This window comes from Myxine glutinosa, chromosome 8 (assembly GCF_964187855.1).
Source record: "Myxine glutinosa chromosome 8, kmMyxGlut1.1, whole genome shotgun sequence".
NCBI classification, from domain to species: Eukaryota; Metazoa; Chordata; class Myxini; order Myxiniformes; family Myxinidae; genus Myxine; species Myxine glutinosa.
In genome coordinates, this window is record NC_136268.1 from 42,894,689 (window position 1) to 42,912,552 (window position 17,864).

The 17,864-nt window shown below is 45.1% G+C and overlaps 1 protein-coding gene across 5 annotated transcripts in view; it reads right to left on the minus strand.

Moving 5' to 3' along the window:
• The window catches only part of LOC137416616 (bone morphogenetic protein receptor type-1B), a 156,658-nt gene that overhangs the window by 3,850 nt on the left and 134,944 nt on the right, over positions 1-17,864 (minus strand). For all 5 annotated transcript variants that reach the window (XM_068102264.2, XM_078783205.1, XM_068102265.2 and 2 more), the window contains exons 10-11: positions 6,036-6,211; positions 4,682-4,812 (exon numbers count right to left, since the gene is read on the minus strand). In XM_068102264.2, coding sequence (XP_067958365.1) covers positions 4,682-4,812; positions 6,036-6,211 — 307 coding nt within the window. The remainder of the gene's footprint in view (positions 1-4,681; positions 4,813-6,035; positions 6,212-17,864) is intronic.

A 17,864-nucleotide genomic window follows, 5' to 3' on the forward strand; every position in this document is an offset into this window, starting at 1 on the left:
CAGAGACACACAGACCAAAAGAAGTGATTGCAAAACCCTGTCTCCTGCTGTGCAAGGGAGGGGCTAAAAAAACACGTTACAGTCAGTGTCTTCTTCTTCTTTGTTCCTTAATCCCAGAGTTTGGAGTCGGCCACTCGGATCTGCCTTCTCCAAGTCCCTCTGTCCTCCGCATCTTCCTCTCTCCCTAATGAAAGTGTTATTCTCCGCATCTTCAATCCCATGCTTTTCAAGTCTCTATCCAGGACCTTCATCTATCTTAATCGGCCATCCTCTTGATCTTTACCCTCTAATTGGCTAATCCCATGCTTTCCTGATTGGTTTTTTCATTCCTTTTCCTCATCAAGTGTCCAAAGCACCACAAGCTAGTCTCTCTAAACCGCTTACAACTCCAGCTTTCTTGCGTATCTCCTCACTCAACAGCTCTCTTAGTGATACTACAGTCAGTGTGACACACTACAAGTGGGTAAAGCCCAACAAATGATGCAAGCACAGAGGCAATCCTGGGTGCACAAGACGAGTTCCACTTAGAAAATAACAGACAACTTGGAAGATTGTTTCCAGGTGCAGGTGAAAGGTGTGCGGGCATGCACGCAAACACGTCCATCGGAAAGGTATCGAAACACCATCATTCCATCCAGTACACAGCATGTACTTCGTGCCGATGCACCCTTGTGAAATGGGCTTAAGAGATCCACCAACAATGAACTGCGTATTCTGCTCTGTGTTAATGCTGTGAAATTCTGTCCTGTAATTTTATATTTTTTTATAACCAAGTGAACTGTTCTATGGAACTCTGCTACACTTTGTATGTATATGTGCTTATCTCGTCTAGTTTTTCTTCTCCAATAAGTAATACATTTCTATCCAACCTACAGTGTTTGTGAACATTGCTTAGACAAGCACCTCTACTCTGGAGACCTCCTCAACAGCTCATCTATCTCCAATTCATCCTTCTTCAACAGCCCTGGCAAACACCCCCAGCGAGGGGATATGGGCTGCAAAAGTTTGGCTTGTAGTTTGAACACGTGTCATTTATTTTGAGACAGCAGACTAAATAACGGTCATCATTTTCAGACAATCTGAAATTCAGAATAAAATAACATTAAAAAGTCCCATCTGTGTGAAAATTATGTTACGAAATGGACAGCTCGGATGACGATAATCAGAGGAACAACATTCTTGGTATGGCATTGCAATGTCTGACTTGTTCTCCAATCCATCCTCCTCTCCCTTGCCAGAGTGACCCCCCCTCTCCAATTGAAGCTAACAGACAACTAACGCGATAAGCTCGATGTTGTTGGCATCCTGTATCCTGGACAAACCGTATGGGGATGTAATGCTTACATCGTCGGATATGTCGTTGGTAGTTATTGTTTGTCGGTCGTTGTAGTTGTGGTGTGCGTCGGCCTTGCTATACCGTTTTGCAATGTTCGGGAAGCTTCAATTACAGCATCAGTGAGAGAAAAAGGATAAAATAAACCAACGTGAAAGGTTAAATCTCCACCAAGCTTCGTTTGAAAACATCAAATGGAGTTTCATTCAATACTGCGCTGGAAAAAAAAATACTTGAAGCAGCTTAATTGATCTTCCTCCACATTCTTGGGATCTTGGGAAAACCACATTTCCAAGCTGGCCTCCAAAGCCAGTCGCCGACTGGGCATCCTCCGTCGTGCGAAGTCCTTCCTCGGCACACCTGAGCTCCTCACCACTTACAAGGCTTTCATCCGCAGCTCAATGGAATACTGTTCTCCCCTATGGGCTGGTGCTCCTGCCTCACACCTGGCTCGGCTTCACGCTGTTGAATCCAAAGCTTTCAAAATCATTGGAATCTCCCGCGATGAAGCTATCTCTGAGGGCCTTTCACTCACTCACCGCAGGCAGGTAGGTGGTCTTTCTGTCTTCTACCGACTCCTCTCCGGCCTTGCTCCCCCAGCTCTCTCTGTGCTCTGTCCCCCAAATATTCCTACAGGTCGCACAAGATCTGCCAGCAACTCTCTGATGGTTAAACTGCCGAAATCTCGGCTCTCTGCTCACCTTCACTCTTTCATTCCTCTTTTCTCCCGCCTGTGGAACAAACTCCCACACTCCCTTCAATCCCTCTCCTCCCTCCAGGTCTTTAAAACAGCTGTTCACCACCATCTCTTATCTTCCCCCATCCATAACCTTGATCTTTTCTACCCCCACTAATTCACCCCAGATCCACCTTGTTTGAAATTCCAACTTATTTCCTGGAAATCCTGGCAGTGTCCATATGTTTATACCTCTCCCACCCCCCCCCCCCTTCACATGCCTCCCCCCCTTCACATGCCTCCCCCCCTTCACATGCCTCCCCCCCAAAGCCCTCTCCCTCCCACAGATCTCTCGATGTCTCCATGTCTCTCGGTCCCTGCTCTCAAATGTTGTGTTTGTGTCCTTCCCCCTCTCTCCCCATCTTGTCTACCGCTCCCGATGTTATTTGTTTTATGTGTCTGTTTGTCTTTCTGTGTGATTAATGTTCGCTCTTTCACGAGCCTCGATCTTGTATACAACAAAAAAATAAAAATAAAAAAAAAATAAAAAAATTCAATTTCTCAACCTAAACTTGCGGGTTATCGTCCAGCAGTATCGATGCACAACGCAGATTGGTATTTTGTCATTTCTGTTGATCAGCAACTGACTTTACAAAGCTGTGGACAGATACAACTCGGCCCAAAGTCATTTGCTGTGTAATTGGATCCATGAAGATCTTTTAATCGACTAGTTTGAGAAACCTCCTCTTCCTTCATTCCATCCTTGTCCGTGTCCACGCTACACAATATTCACTGTTTGCATAAAAATTTGAGCAAATATATACTTGGCATCCATGTCCTTCTGCCAACTAGCTCGTTGTTTTGGTTCAAATGGCTTTTGACAATGCCCAAGACCCCTTCACTGGCCTTTTAAACAGAACAACGAAGGACGGATGCTTCCATTAATCAGCAACATGCAGGCCCGGCCACAAACTTTTATTCTCTTATTCCCCCACCCCTCACTTGTCTGGTATCTCTCAATTTGATTTAATCAAGTATGTTTTCAAGGTTACTGTTCACTGCAATTATAACTAGAGCGGCACTCAGTAGAGAGCATACCTCCGCCTGGTTGGCCATATCACACAATGGTGAAGAATCACTTATAAAAATTAAATAATTCTCATATCCGAATCCATAAACAGATCTTCACCAAAATCGAATCGATTCTTCCTCGTCAAACACACAACCTGTCCAACAAGTTTCGTCCAAATCCATCCACAACTTTTTGAGATATTCTGCTATGTATCGTTTTCGGCCCGATCTTCCGAAGGTGAAGAATCACTAACAAAATCAAATAATTCTCATATCCGAATCCATATTCAGATCTTCACCAAAATCGAATCTACTTGCCCTTTTCAGACACCCAACCGGTCCACCAAATTTCATCCGAATCCGTCAACAATTGTTTGAGATATTTTGTTCACAAACAGACAGACAAACAGATGAAAAATCGGTCAGAGACCGAGGACTTGCCGGAATGTCGTTTTTTTATCGGCCATTTTGGACAAATATGGCGACCGAAGCACGTGACCGATGACGTCATCATTATTTGTTTTCTAAACTAATTTATCCCTGGATTATGCTCAAGAAATTTCATCTTGATCGGATGAAGTTTTGTACTTGTCGAATTATGACGTCATAATGGAGGCACCTATGACATCATCATTAACATTTTATTCCCCATGGAGAGTTCTTTAGAATGAGCCATGTCTCAATTTTTTCTATTCAGCACTTTCGGAGATATAGAGGTGCAAAGTTTTTCGGTTTTTCCAAGATGGTGGCGGAACCACGTGCCCGATGACGTCATCATTATTATTTTTTCTCCACCAGTTTATGCTGACATGGCGCTCAAGAAATTGCATCTTGATTGGATGAAGTTTTGTACTTGTTGAATTATCGAATAATGGAGGCCTTGGGCCGAGAGAGTTAAAAATTGGGCACAGTCTATTCCAGGGCAAGACAAATATGTGTGTAAAGTTTGGCGATTCTACGTGCAATGGTGTAGACGTAGTACTGCAAACAGACAAACAGACAAACCAACCGATCAACATACTTGCCGGAATCTTTTCCGGTAAGTAACAAACCAACCAACCAACATACTAGCCGGAATCTTTTACGGCAAGTAACAAACAGACAGGGGTGAAAACATAACCTACATCCACCTTTGGTGGCGGAGGTAATAATATAATACGAGTTCCCTTGAAATAAACTTCAACACAGGAGGTAGTTCGGCCCATCAAAACTGAACAATGGTTGCCAACTTATGGTTACTTGTCTGTGCTCTATCCTTTTATAAATGCTGAGCTTAAAGCAAGGAAGTAGCACAAACCAGTTTTAAAGTCTTTGGCACGACTCGACTAAGATTCAAATTGCCACCCTACCAGACTAACCGTTACGACACTGAGGCTGGTCCACCGTGGGAGTCATGTTTACTTAATACCTTTAATATTATGTGCACATCTCGGCTGGCAATTTTGTCCAGTCATAGACTGGCAGAAGTGAAGTATATTTTAAAAAGGCCTTAATCATAGCACTTAAAAATGGAGCAATTGAGAGCCAGCAAAGGAAACAAAGCACGCTATACTGAATGAAACTTTGTGATTAAACCTCGATCGGCACAGCTGACACATTACCTCCTCAGAGTTCCAGCGGTAGGGAATTTGTGGCCGAAGCTGCTTCACGCATACCACTTCCCGCATCTCGCTGTAACTGGGTTCTGATGGAACCACTTCAAAATAAGGTGGACGATAATCATTGACAACACCTGCAACACAGGGTGAGAAGAGAGTGAAGGAAACGAGGGCGACACCGATGCAACAGAAGGTGGTGCAAATGGGAACATAAATCGCAAAGAGACAAATTCGCAAAGTGGCGGTTACGCTTCGAGTCCAGAAAGCAAAATGTGAAATTCTGCTCTCCAAGTTGAACCCTTAAGACACGGGAAGAACCGGTGCAGAACCGGTGCAGAACGGAAGCAGGTTGCAGATTCTGCTCGAAATGGTCCCGGCTGCAGTACCATGTGGGTAGCGCCACGTGAGCAAGTTTAATCTTGAGAGCTAGCACGTGGCAAAGCCAATTTGCTTGACGTAATGTGGAATTAATTTGATGGAGAGTGCGCCAGGCAGGGCAGCCGTGCATGAACAGTACATTAGGCACAGGATGCACATCAAGCCACCGGCATTAATATGGCCGGATGGAATGAGCATCGTGTTAACCTTTCTTGTGGTGATCATTTACAGACGCAGGACCCGAGAAAGGGGACATTTGTCCGACTCGGGTTAATTTGGCACCAACACGCTACCCTTTGTCCAACAACTAGACTGCAGGTGTGGGACCAAAAGTAAAAGAGAGAGCAAAAAATGTATGTCGAGCCACGTACCTACAGGAAACAAAAGGGCAATTTGAAGGACAATAAAAACACAACGATAACTTTGTGCATCATTCTGAAGGCAATTTCTCGGATCGATGGGATAAAAGGCAAATCAAGGAGCCTCCCCCACCCCACAAACAACTTAAAACTCTAAATAGACCTCAAAACGGATAAAAGAGCATTGTTTAATCAGCCCGACACGGAAACGTTCTACAAATCCATTTTGTTTCTACTTTACCAAAATCCATGAGGCAATCACCGAGGAAACACTGCGGCAATATGGTTTTCAAAATGCCGAATGAACAGAGCAAGGAGTCGGTGCCAAAACCCAGACCTGGTGTCAATTACAGCGTGCAATTATCAACGTTACTGCAGCACACAATGACGTAGTAATTGCAGAGGTAATTATAATTAACCTTTGCAATTGACCCTGCGGTCTGGCTTGGAAACTGATGATGGTGCCACAGCAGTGAAAAACAAAACAAAACCTCAATGCAGTGGCAGGCTAAAGGTCATGTGACATCGTTTCCTAAAATCAGAGGCAGGCGATGTATTTGAATTTTATTTAAACGACTCAGCTGGTTACAATGCAAAAATAAATAAATAAATAAAGAAACCTTGGCAGGTGCATCTGCGGGCAATTTCCCAGAATATGAGGCCAAGGCTGTATATGTCTGCCATAAGGAATGAAGGCAGCATGATCCTGTTGAGGCTTTGGTCCAACACCTCAGGTGCACAATATCTCGCCGGACCAAGTCGCTGGGATGCTGGGAGATCCACTTCGTTCGTTTCACTGCACGGGCAGAGCACGTGACCATCAGTTCAACATTTGAGTTTTTTTTTTTGTTTGTTTGTTTTTGTATACTGAATCGAGGCTCGTGAAAGAGCTAACATTTATTTCACAAACAAATCAACCAGACAAACAAAATATACAAAAAGAGGGAGCGGAAGACAAGATGGGGAGAGAAGGGGAAGCACACAACCACAACATTTGAGAGCAGGGAGAAGTGTGGGAGGGAGAGGGCTTGGGGGCAGGAGGCGTGGGAAGGGGGGGTTGGGGGTGGGAGAAGTATAAATTGTTGAACGATTATTGTCGTTATTGTCGATTATTGTCAAGACCGACAATAATAAGAATAACAATTAATCAAACAACAACCAGGGTGACTGCCTCAATTCTGTGTTTGCTTCCAAGTCTTGTTGTCCAAACCCTCACTCTCGGTTCCCATTGTTACCCAACTGCTCCTGGGCTCTGTCTTTTGCACCTGAGAAGGTGGAGAGGTTTGTTTCAACCCTCGACTGACTCCGCTACTGGACCGGATGGTATCAGCTCACATGTCCTAAAAACCTGCTCTTTCGCATCTTCTCTTTGCCCTTTTCAACCTGTCATTTGCGCTAGGTAATCTCCAATCTGCTTGGAAATCCACCAACATCACTGTATTAGGTAAAAATGGTGGAAAAACGGATCCCCTTATCTACAGACCTATCAGCTTACTTCCAATGATCAGCAAGGATGGTCATGGATTTGATACGAAATCCTTCCTTTTCTCAGATCACCAACTTGGATTCAGACCAGGTTACTCCACCTTGGACATGCTTCTACTCACCCAACAATGGATGGAGGCCCTCAATGTCACACATGACATCACGGTTGTCCCTCTGGACATATCTCAGCCTTTTGATACAATCTGACATCCTGCCTTACTCTCCAAACTCTCTGCCCATGGCATTCAAGGACAACTCCACACATGGCTTAATGACTTCCTCTACTCTCATAGTCAACATGTTGCACTCAACGGAATCCTTTCATCTTCTCTCCCTGTCAAGGCTGGAATGCCCCCAGGCAGTGTTCGGGACCAGACCTATGCCTGGTCTTCATAAATTATCTCTCTGACTCTGGAAAATCCCCATTATCTATTGCTGATGACTCTACCCTCTGCCATGACATTCCTCATGCTTCACACAGGCAGGCTGGAGGCTGCAGTCTCTTCTCTTTCTTCAGACCTTAAAAAAAAAATCACAAGCTGGTCAAACGCTTGTTATACATCTTTCAATCTTGACAAATCACACACTCTATCTCTTTCCCAAAAAAACCGTCTGGCAAACCCTCCTATCTACTTTCTTAACAATCCTCTTGAAGAGGTTTATCCATTCAAACTCCTGGGTCTCATTATCAGCCATGATCTTTTTTGAGTAAACCACATTTAAACGTTGGCCTCCAAAGCCAGCTGACAAATGGGTATCCTCTGCCGTAAAAAAAAGTCCTTCCTTGGCACACCTGAAGTCCAATCCACCTACAAGGCCTTCATCCGCACCACGATGGAGTACTGCTCTCCCCTCTGGGCTGGCTCCCATGCCTAACATATTGCTCAGTTTGACGCCATGGAAACCAAGGTCTTCAAGGTTATTGGAATTTCCCGCTCTGAAGCTGAATCTATCACTCCACCATCGTAGACAGGTTGGTGATCTCTGTCTTTCACTGCCTCTTTTCTGGTCTTGCAACCTCTGCTCTTTCCATGCTTTGTCCTCCCTCCCCCCCCCACCCCCCTTCACCTCAAGGTTTCCACAGGGCTCACACGGTCCACCATCAACCCGTTCTGGTGAAACTACCTAAATCCAGCATCATTGCTCACCTCCACCAACTTGTTCCTCTTTTTCCCCTGACTGTGGAACCAATTTCTACACTCTCTTCAATCTCATTCTTCCCTCCAGGTCTTCAAGACAGCTTTTGACCACCATCGCAGATCATCCCCAATCCTAAACGATGATATTTTCTACCCTCGCTAAGCCCACCCAAATCCATGCAAATTTTCCAGTTTTCCCTCCTTGGAGTCTACTACGCCATGCGTTCGTGTTTTGCAACCTGTTTTTATCTGTTATGTCCTGATCTGTTCACTGTACTTGCTCTTCCATGAACCTCGACTATGTATGCAAAAAAACAAAATCTGAAGTTTGTGTGGAACTTCAGTAAAACTCAAGGTAAAATTGAAAACGATAAGTTATCTTTATCAATGAAAGTTAAGCAAATACTATCGGGAATAAATGAATGAATGATCGTTTTAAGGCCATTTTCCCCGCTAGAGCGGGGGTTAGCCTTGCAGGCCCCATGACAATCATGGCTCCCTGTTTGAGGCGATGTTTTTATGGCCGGATGCCCTTCCTGACGCCAACCCTTGGTCGCCTCTTACGATGCGCAGGGATTGCGCTGAGTGGCAAGTGCGCAGAGCGGGAATGGTGGCAAAAAAACAAAATACGGAAATTCTTTAAGGGAGCAATTTTAAATTCTTTATTTTTCCTGGTATATTATTAATGCCTCAAATCCACTCCTGGGAATCGGTGCACGTGTTCATTTTCCGAGCAGCCGGCACACAGGCAGAAGATTGCTTTACCGGGGTATCCCACGGAGGGGAGGGGGATGAGAGGGGCATGCTCAACCATGGTATTCGAAGAAAAGGTAGGGGGGGGGGGCAGGCCTTCTTATCGATAACTTCCTCGTATTTTGAGCCTGATGTCTTAGAATTTATTTCAAATAATATTAGACTTGAATACGAAGATGAATCTGGTGGTTTGATAGCGTTCAAACGCCATTGTGCAATGTCCGTGTTAAATGTAACAAAGTGATACGGGAAAATGATTACATATATCCTGATTTGATCACCACAAGATTGAATGTAAAAATTCCTTGTGAAAAAAATAGGAATAACAATGTGTTGATGTACAAATTTAGCTTTGGGGTTGATCTTTTTCCAAACAAAACAAACTCATCATGGTGTGGTCTGTTAATTGGACTGGCATCTGGACATAGAAGAGAAATGATATTCCACTGAATCAATTTGTTCATACTAATTTGAGATGGAGGATGACGAAGAAAAAGAAGACCAAGGTGTGGGCCAAAATGACCAGTATAGTATTCGTTTTAAAAAGCGATTGCGTCTGACTGCAGAAAGTTTCCAGTTCCATAAACTACTGCCCAGAAGTTTCATTTCAACGGGTTCATAAATGAAAGCCCCAAAATCAAAGCGGCTTCCGTCAGAGCAGAAAAATATACAAGGATAATCGAGAATATTATTACCACTTCAAAATGGGGAAAAATGATGGAAAAAAAAAAAACAGGAGGGAAAGGGAGGGGGAAGAGATACGAAAGCTCAAAACAACGAGCTGTGTCAAGTTCCAGTTTTGCCCACAGAGGAGTCAGCTATTTCTAAAAGGTCAAAGTGCAGCAGAGGAGCTCCAAATGTCAATAAGCATGTGATGTTCAAACAGTCCGAGACTTCTGGAATGTCACACTCACAAACTCCCCTCCTGAAAGCTCGGCGCAGCTGTCGGCAAATGCAGCTGTGGCATTTCTGCCAAGGGCCTACCGACGGCCAATAGCTCTTTCCATTGTTTTGTCCCTTCACTTTTGACTTTATACAAATGTTGTCCGAACTTCTTTGCGTGGTGGACACAGACCTCGTCTCATGATGCATAAAACACTGGTTGTAATAGTTGTAATTGTACAGTTGTAATAGTACAGTAATAGTTCCAATGTGCTTAAATGCCTTTCAATAATCAAATGCGCCATTCTGTTTGCGCTCATCATGTCGAGCTATTCCACAACAGACATTTCGTACGTGCCTCATCCAGCTTTTTGCTCTTCTGTGGGGACGTAGTTACTTTTTAGTAGACAAAATTGAGGCTCGTGGAAGAGCTATAACACATAACAGAAAGTTAATTCTTCATTTTGAAATTCCGTTGCAATTGTTCCTTCATTTCGAAATTTATGGACCCTGCAAGATGTTGGAAAACAACATATATTTATATTTTTTTGTATACAAGATCGAGACTCGTGCAAGAGCTAACATTAATGACAAAAAAAAACGGACACATAAGAGGAAATAAAGGGAGCGGGAGACAAGATGGGGAGAGAGGGGGGTTAGCACACAAGTACAACATTTGAGAGCAGGGACATCGGGAGATCTGTGGGAGGTAGAGGGCTTGGGGGGAGGAGGTGTGGGAGGGGGTTTCGGGGGTGTAAAAGGTAAAAACAAAACAAAACAAAAAACACATGGACACTGCTAGGACTTCCAGGAAAGAAGTCGGTATTTCAGACAAGTGGATCTGGGGTGAATTAACAGGGGTAGAAAAGATCAAGGTTTTGGATGGGGGAAGATAAGAGATGGTGGTGAAGAGCTGTTTTAAAGACCTGGAGGGATGAGTGGGATTGAAGAGAGTGAGGGAGTTTGTTCCAGAGGCGGGAGAAAAGAGGAACGAGAATGAAGGTGAGCAGAGAGTCTTGATTTTGGCAGTTTCACCAGAAGAGGGTTGCAGGCAGATCTTGTGTGACCTGTAGGAGTACTTGGGGGACAGAGCACAGACAGGACTGGGGGGGGGGGGGGCTAGGCCAGAGAGGAGTCGGTAGAAGACAAAGACCACCAACCTGCCTGTGGTGAGTGAGTGAAAGGCCCTCACAATAGGCTTCATCGCGGGAGATTCCAATAATTCTGAAAACTTTGGTTTCAACAGCGTGAAGCCGAGCAAAGTGTGAGGCAGGAGCACCAGCCCAGAGAGGAGAGCAGTATTCCATTGAGCTGCGGATGAAAGCCTTGTATGTGGTGAGGAGCTCAGGTGTGCTAAGGAAGGACTTCGCATGACGGAGAATGCCCAATCGGCGACTGGCTTTGGAGGCCAGCTTGGAAATGTGTTTTTCCCAGGAAATATCATGGCAGATAGTGAGACCCAATAGATTGAGTGACAGAACTTCTTGGAGAGGATTGTTGAGAAAGTAGATGGGAGGGTTGTCGAGACGGTCATTTCGAAGAGACATAGTAAGAGTGTGAGATTTGTCAGGATTGAAAGACATGTTCCACTTGTTTGACCAGTCTGTGATTTTGTCCAGGTCTGCAGAGAGTGAGGAGGCTGCGAACTGCCGATCTGAGGGATGAGGTATGGGGCGACAGAGAGTGGAGTCATCAGCAGAGAGATAGAGAGGATTTTCCAGAGAGTCATAGAGATCATTGATGAAGACCAGAAAAAGCACAGGGCACAGAAACACTGCCTTGGGGAACTCCAGCCTGAATACGAAGGGGAGATGAGAGAAATCCATTCAGGGCCACACGTTGACTACGACCAGAGAGGAAGTCTGCAAGCCATGCGTGGAGATTTCCATGGATACCAAAGGAGGAGAGTTTGGTGAGCAGAGCGGGGTGCCAGACCGTATCGAAGGCACGTGATATATCAAGGGAGACAGCTCTAATTTCCTGTTTGACATTGAGGACCTCCATCCATTGTTGAGACAGCAGAAGCAGCATGTCCAGAGTAGAGTGAACTGGTCTGAATCCAAATTGATGATCAGAGATCAAGCCATTGGAGAAGAGGAAGGATTTGATATCCGAAGCAGTGATGGATTCCATGACTTTGCTGATGATTGGGAGCAGGCTGATTGGTCTGTAGTTGCAAGGATCTGTTTTTGCACCTTTTTCGTGTACAGCGGTAATGTTGGCTGATTTCCAAGTTGAAGACAGATGACCTTGAGCAAAAGAATGGGTGAAGAGAACAGAGAGACGGAGTGAAAGAGCGGCAGAGCAGGATTTCAGGACACGTGGGCTGATGCCGTCTGGTCCATTTTCAGAATCAGAGTCGAAGATTGACAGAAACTTCTGTATGACAGAGATACCAATGATTCTGTAAGCTTTGGTTTGTACAGCATGAAGGCAAACTAGGTGTGAGCTTGGCTCGTTCTCGTCATCAAACCAACTCATCCTCCAAGTGTTGTCATAATCCATCCACAACTTTTTGAAATATCATGCTATATATAGTTTTTAGTCGCATCCCTCAATGGTGATGAATGACTTTCTACATTGGAAAATTCTCATATCCGGATCCTTGTCCACGAAAATCCAACAATTTCGTCCTTGTCACACACCAAACCTGTCCACCAAATTCCATCTGAATCTATCCACAACTTTTTGAGATATCCTGCTCATCGACAGACAGGGGTGAAAACAAACGTCCATTTTCAGTGGTGGAGGTATTTTATAAATGACTGAATAAATGAAATAAATAAATGTATGAACAAACGAATGTTCAAAGAATGAATAAACAAACAAACATTAAGATTTTGATTATGGGTGATCGGAAACAGCCAAATAAGCAGTGGGATTCCAATTCCTCACACCTTGTGAGGGGGTTGGGGGGAGGGGGCGGTGGTACGCAGAATCACGTCATGAGGCACACAGCCTTCAATTTTAAAGAGTGCACAAGTTTGCTGCAGAGCGTTTTTTTTGCTATTCATAAAAATTCCTTAATTTCAAACCACAGCCACTGCACAGTTATCTGTGGTTAGTGCTGCTCCACATTCCACCTGAGGACTTACCATTCATTATGAAGATTTGACCAGTGTGGGCATTAACGTTGTTGGTTCATAACAATTCCATATATGGGCACTTTTACAATTTCATGGACAGAAGCTTTCGGTGTCCCAATTAGGGCGAATATTTTATAGACCGAGATAACACATCAAACTCCAATAACTCAATCAGCAGGAACAATTTGACGTTAATGATGGTAAGTTATTGCACAAAAAATTCATATATTCTCAACAGAGTCTGCCACTCGACAGTTCCATCTTCCGATGCATTTGCCTGACTGCCTTAATTGATCGACAAAAGGTTAACAAGGGTATGTTTACCATCGCGGTTGACGTTTTGAGTGTTGGCCCTTCGTCAGAGCAAAAGGTTACTCTTGATGTCTTGCTTTGATTAAGGTCATGTGCTTGGAATGAAGAGCTGCTCTTTGTTTCCCACAACAACAAACACAACATGCATTTTAAGGCCATTTTCCCTGCTAGAGAGGGGGTTAGCCTTGCGGTCCCCATGACAATCTTCTCCATTTTGCCATATTTTCTGCATCTCCCCTTGTTAACCCCCTTGCCCGCATTTCTTCTTCCACCATCTTTGGCCAAGCCTTTCTCGGTCTTCCCCGTCCTCTACTTCCTTCTACATTCATTTCCATCACTCTTCTCAACCAGTCACTATCAGCCTTCCTCAACACATTACCAAACCATCTCAACCTGTTTCTCTTCACAGCATCAATCACAGGCTCTATTCCCATCATCTTTCGCAATTCATCATTTGTCTTCCTCTCTCTCAACGATACTCCGCACATCCACCGAACCATTCGCATTTCCACCCTTTCCAGCCTTCGTTGCTGCTCTACGTTCATTACCCATGTCTCGCTCCCATAAATCATAACACTTCTCACACATGCAGCATACACCTTTCCCTTCAGCTTCAACGACACTCCCCTCCTCATCAGCACACCACTCAGTTCCCGAAACTTCTTCCATGCACATCTCACTCTAGCAACCGTTGCCGAGTCTGATCCACCTTCTCCATTCAGCACGTCTCCGAGGTAGCAAAATATTTTCACACCTTCCAGATTCACGGTCTCCAAGATCCAACTCAACATTTCCTCCATCTGCAGCTCCCTCTGTGCACACCTTACATTTCAATGTAGCTGCCAAACTGGTTAATGACCCTCTCAGACCACTACATTTTTGATGAACCCACTCAGTGCACATTGTACATTGAATGGAGTTCACTCCGACACCCTTCCTGCACATAGCACACGGCCACTTTCCAGTTCTTTCCACCTCACCACATGCTTTTTCACTTGCCATTACCTTCGTCTTTCCGATATTCACCTTCAGACCTTTTGTCTCCATACATTCCTTCCACTTGTTCATCTTTTCCTTCAATCCATCCATACTTTCCGCAATCAACACCAGATCATCTGCATACAACAACTCCCATGGTAAACCCTCCTTTACGTTCTGAGCAAGCACCTCCATCACAGCTACAAATAGTAGTGGACTTCGTACTGACCCCTGATGCACTCCCACCTTCACCTTTGTTTCCCACGATGGTTTAAATAGAAGAACCACCTTTAGAGGCCATTTTTCCCTGCAGAGCAGGGGTTTAAATACGCTTAACAACTTTTAATTGACAAAATCCATTGTTTATCTTGTCCGCAGACATTGACGAGTCTCAGACTTTACAAAGACGAGTACCATTGCCTGAACACCTATGGTGAAGAGTATGCAGTATGCACTGTATACTGATCCACTGACTTCCAGGATTAACCACTACACCCCTCCCCTAACAAAGAAAAACCATCAACTCCACTGTTGTATTCAACCTAAATTTCCTTTCATTATTTTGTTGTGCCAAAGCTCCAATAACGGAAATTCCAGTCATTTTTTTTTCTCTTTATAGGAGAGAGGCTCAGGGCAGAGGAGGGTAGAACTGACAGTGGTACAGACAAACATCAAGGGAATGAAGGAACAGGAGTTCAGTCTGATCTAGCAGGTAATCATGAATTCCCTCTTTATTGTAAACTATGCTTGAATCAGCAATAATAATAGATGGTCACGAGAGGGGGAGCTTAAACTACAATATTACAGAACCCAGACAATTGTGGATTTGACATTCACGGACCCCGCGTATTTGCAGTTCATAAAATGGGGCCTGCTTCAACATCCACGGCCCTGTGCTTCACACGGCTTTGTGGTTTTTCGCAGGTGCAAAAAACACCCCCCACCAGCTGCGTGCATGACGCAGTTCTAAGCCGTGCCGTGCATAAAAACAAAGCAGCTCCAACCAACCATCCCCCACCAGCCACGAATAAACACAAAGCAACTCTAACCAACCATACCCCTCCAGCCGAGTTCATAACACTTCTAAAATCATCTTCCACGCATCATGCATAAAACCACTTCCAGGCACACATTAACCATTTCCCAACTGCCACACACATAACAGTTCTAAAAGCATCTTCCACTTCCGACACAATCCGTGCATGACTACTTATATGCAGCGTGTCCTGGGTCTCATTCTTTGTTCTCGTCCCGCTGTCTTGACCTGCTGCGATTCCTCAGGCTTGTGAGCTTTTTGCGCACATCATTCGATCACGGGGTCTAATCATACGAGTGGTGCTGGAGATGTGTCTGCTCCCAAGAGGCAGAAAAAAGTCATGAGCCTGAGCCAGAAAGTGGAGCTACTCCACCGGCTATCAAGAGGTGACACAGTGCTGCCTCTGTTGGTGGGCATTGTGGCGTCAACGAGTCGACTGCGCACTACATAAAGCAAAACGGGAAGGTGATTCGTGAAACTTTCGTGGCTAGCGCAGTGCCCAGCATAAAAGTGGTTACTCAGGTCAGGGACGTTCACATTGAAGCAATGGAGAAGGTATTGAATGTGTAGTTGGAGGACTGTGCCCAGAGGAACATTCCTATATGTAGACCTCCAATTCGTGAAAAGGCAAAGTGAATGTACCATCGTCTGGCTGGCATGGGTGGTGCTGTAAACATGAGTGATGTGGGTAGAAGTGGCCCGAGTTCCTTCCAAGCCAGCAGGGGGTGGTTTGGCCACTTCAAAGAGTGGTAACCGTCTCCACAATTTAAAGCTCACAGGCGAGTGTGCCTCAACGGGCCACGAGGCAGCTGGAACTTTCCCTCTTCAACTCGCGCAGCTCATCGAGGAGAAAGGGTATGTACCGCAGCAAGTCTTCAATGCACACAAGACCGGCCTGTTCTGGAAGAAAATGCCCATGAGGACTTTCATCTCGAAGCGAGAGAGAGCAACATCGGGCTGCTAAGGACCGGGTATCTCTTCTCCTCTGCGCCAATGCCTAGGGGACTACATGACACGATGAAGCCAATGATGTTGCACCGTGCCCCCCTCGTGCTCTCAGGGGCAAAAACAAGCAAACTTTGCCCATATTTTGGAGGGCCAACAGAAGCGTGGGTAACAGCTACCATCTTTATGGATTGGTTCCACAACTGTTTCGTTCCTCAAGTGGAGAGGCACCTGCCAGAAAATAACCTCTCCTTCAAGGTTCTGCTTCTGGTGGACAATGCTCCTGGCTACTCATGTGCTGAAGGTGGCCTGTGCCAAAGTCGAGGTCATCTTCCTGCCACCCAACACCCCCTCTCTGATCCAAAGCTGACGAAGGGCGATTTCAACGTTTAAAACATGTTACACCTGCTGCACCTTCAATCGCATGTTGGATGCTGTGGAGTGTGACCCCGCACTTACTATCAGGAAATGTTGGAAAGACTTCAACATAACGCACTGTATCAGCGCCATCAAGGACTTTCTGGATGAGGTCAAAGCCTCCACCATCAATGCTTTCTGGCACAATCTATGGCCACAGGCAGTCAACAACCTCACAGGCTTTCCTGACAACATGGAAGAGAGGCAAAAATTACCGGGTTTGCATGGCAGGTGGGAGGGGAAGGTTTCTACCTGAGGATTTGGAGGAGCTCATCGCCTCGTATGGTGGGGAGCTGGCTAAAGAAGAGTTAGAGGCCATCATTAAGGCTTCCAAGGAGGAGTAGGAGGAGGGCAGTGTAGAGGAGGAAGAGGTGGCGAGGCCCAACCTGACCATCAAGTTCCTGGCTGAGGTGCTGGAGGATACGAGGTCAGTCGCTGACAGGTTTCAAGATGACAACAGCGATGGAGCGGTACCTCCAGTTCAAGAGGGGATGGATGATATTTTGCTGCTGAACAAAGAACTGCACAGAAATCTGCAGCACGTAGCAAAGCAGCTCGTGATCACCCATCGTTTTCGCCCTGGCTCTTCCACCTCAACACCTTCAGTGCCCTCACCTGAAATCCCCTTCAGTGCAAGTCTCATCAGCTACCTCACCTGCATCCTCTTCAGAGGAGTTCGTCGAGTTCACTGGATTCTAAATAATCATAATCTTTGATAACCACCATCATCAAAAGTTATATCGTACTGTACCATAATCTTCCAAAAAAAATTGGAAGCTGCTGCTGCTGTTCTTTTATTTGTGAAGATCTTTTAATGAAACTGTAATTATGTGCATTTGGGTTCGTAAAATTTAAAAATTTTCCCTTATGAATCACGAAATCCAGGGAAGCTATCCCCCTTTTTCCCATTGAAACAACACCCCGACATTCGAAGATTCGACATTCGCAGCATTTTCAGGAATGTATCCCCCATGAATGCCATGGTTCTACAGTAGCCCTAAAATATATACAAAGTATTAGTACGACACAGTCTAGCATGGCACTGCTGTCTATAGATTTGGAAAATACAAGTTGTTTGTCAGCTTCCTGGCTGATATGTCTTTTAACACACTCAAATCCGAGCTCTCACTCTGTCCCTTCATCAGGGTCAGCTGTCAAAACCTCTCAGTGTACCTGTCAGGCCAACCCCTGTAAAAAGGTGAAGTCCCTTAAGCTCTTAGTCCACACAATCTGTCACAACCCATCTTGGGCAAACCACATCTCCAAACTGGGCTGCCAAGGCTAGCAGATGCCCTGTTATGATCCGCATAGCCAAGTCCACTTTGAGCTACTCAGAACTCTTTACAGTGTGCAAGACCAGCATCTAAATCATCATGGAGTATGGTTTTCAACTGTGGGCTGATGCAATTGCTGCCT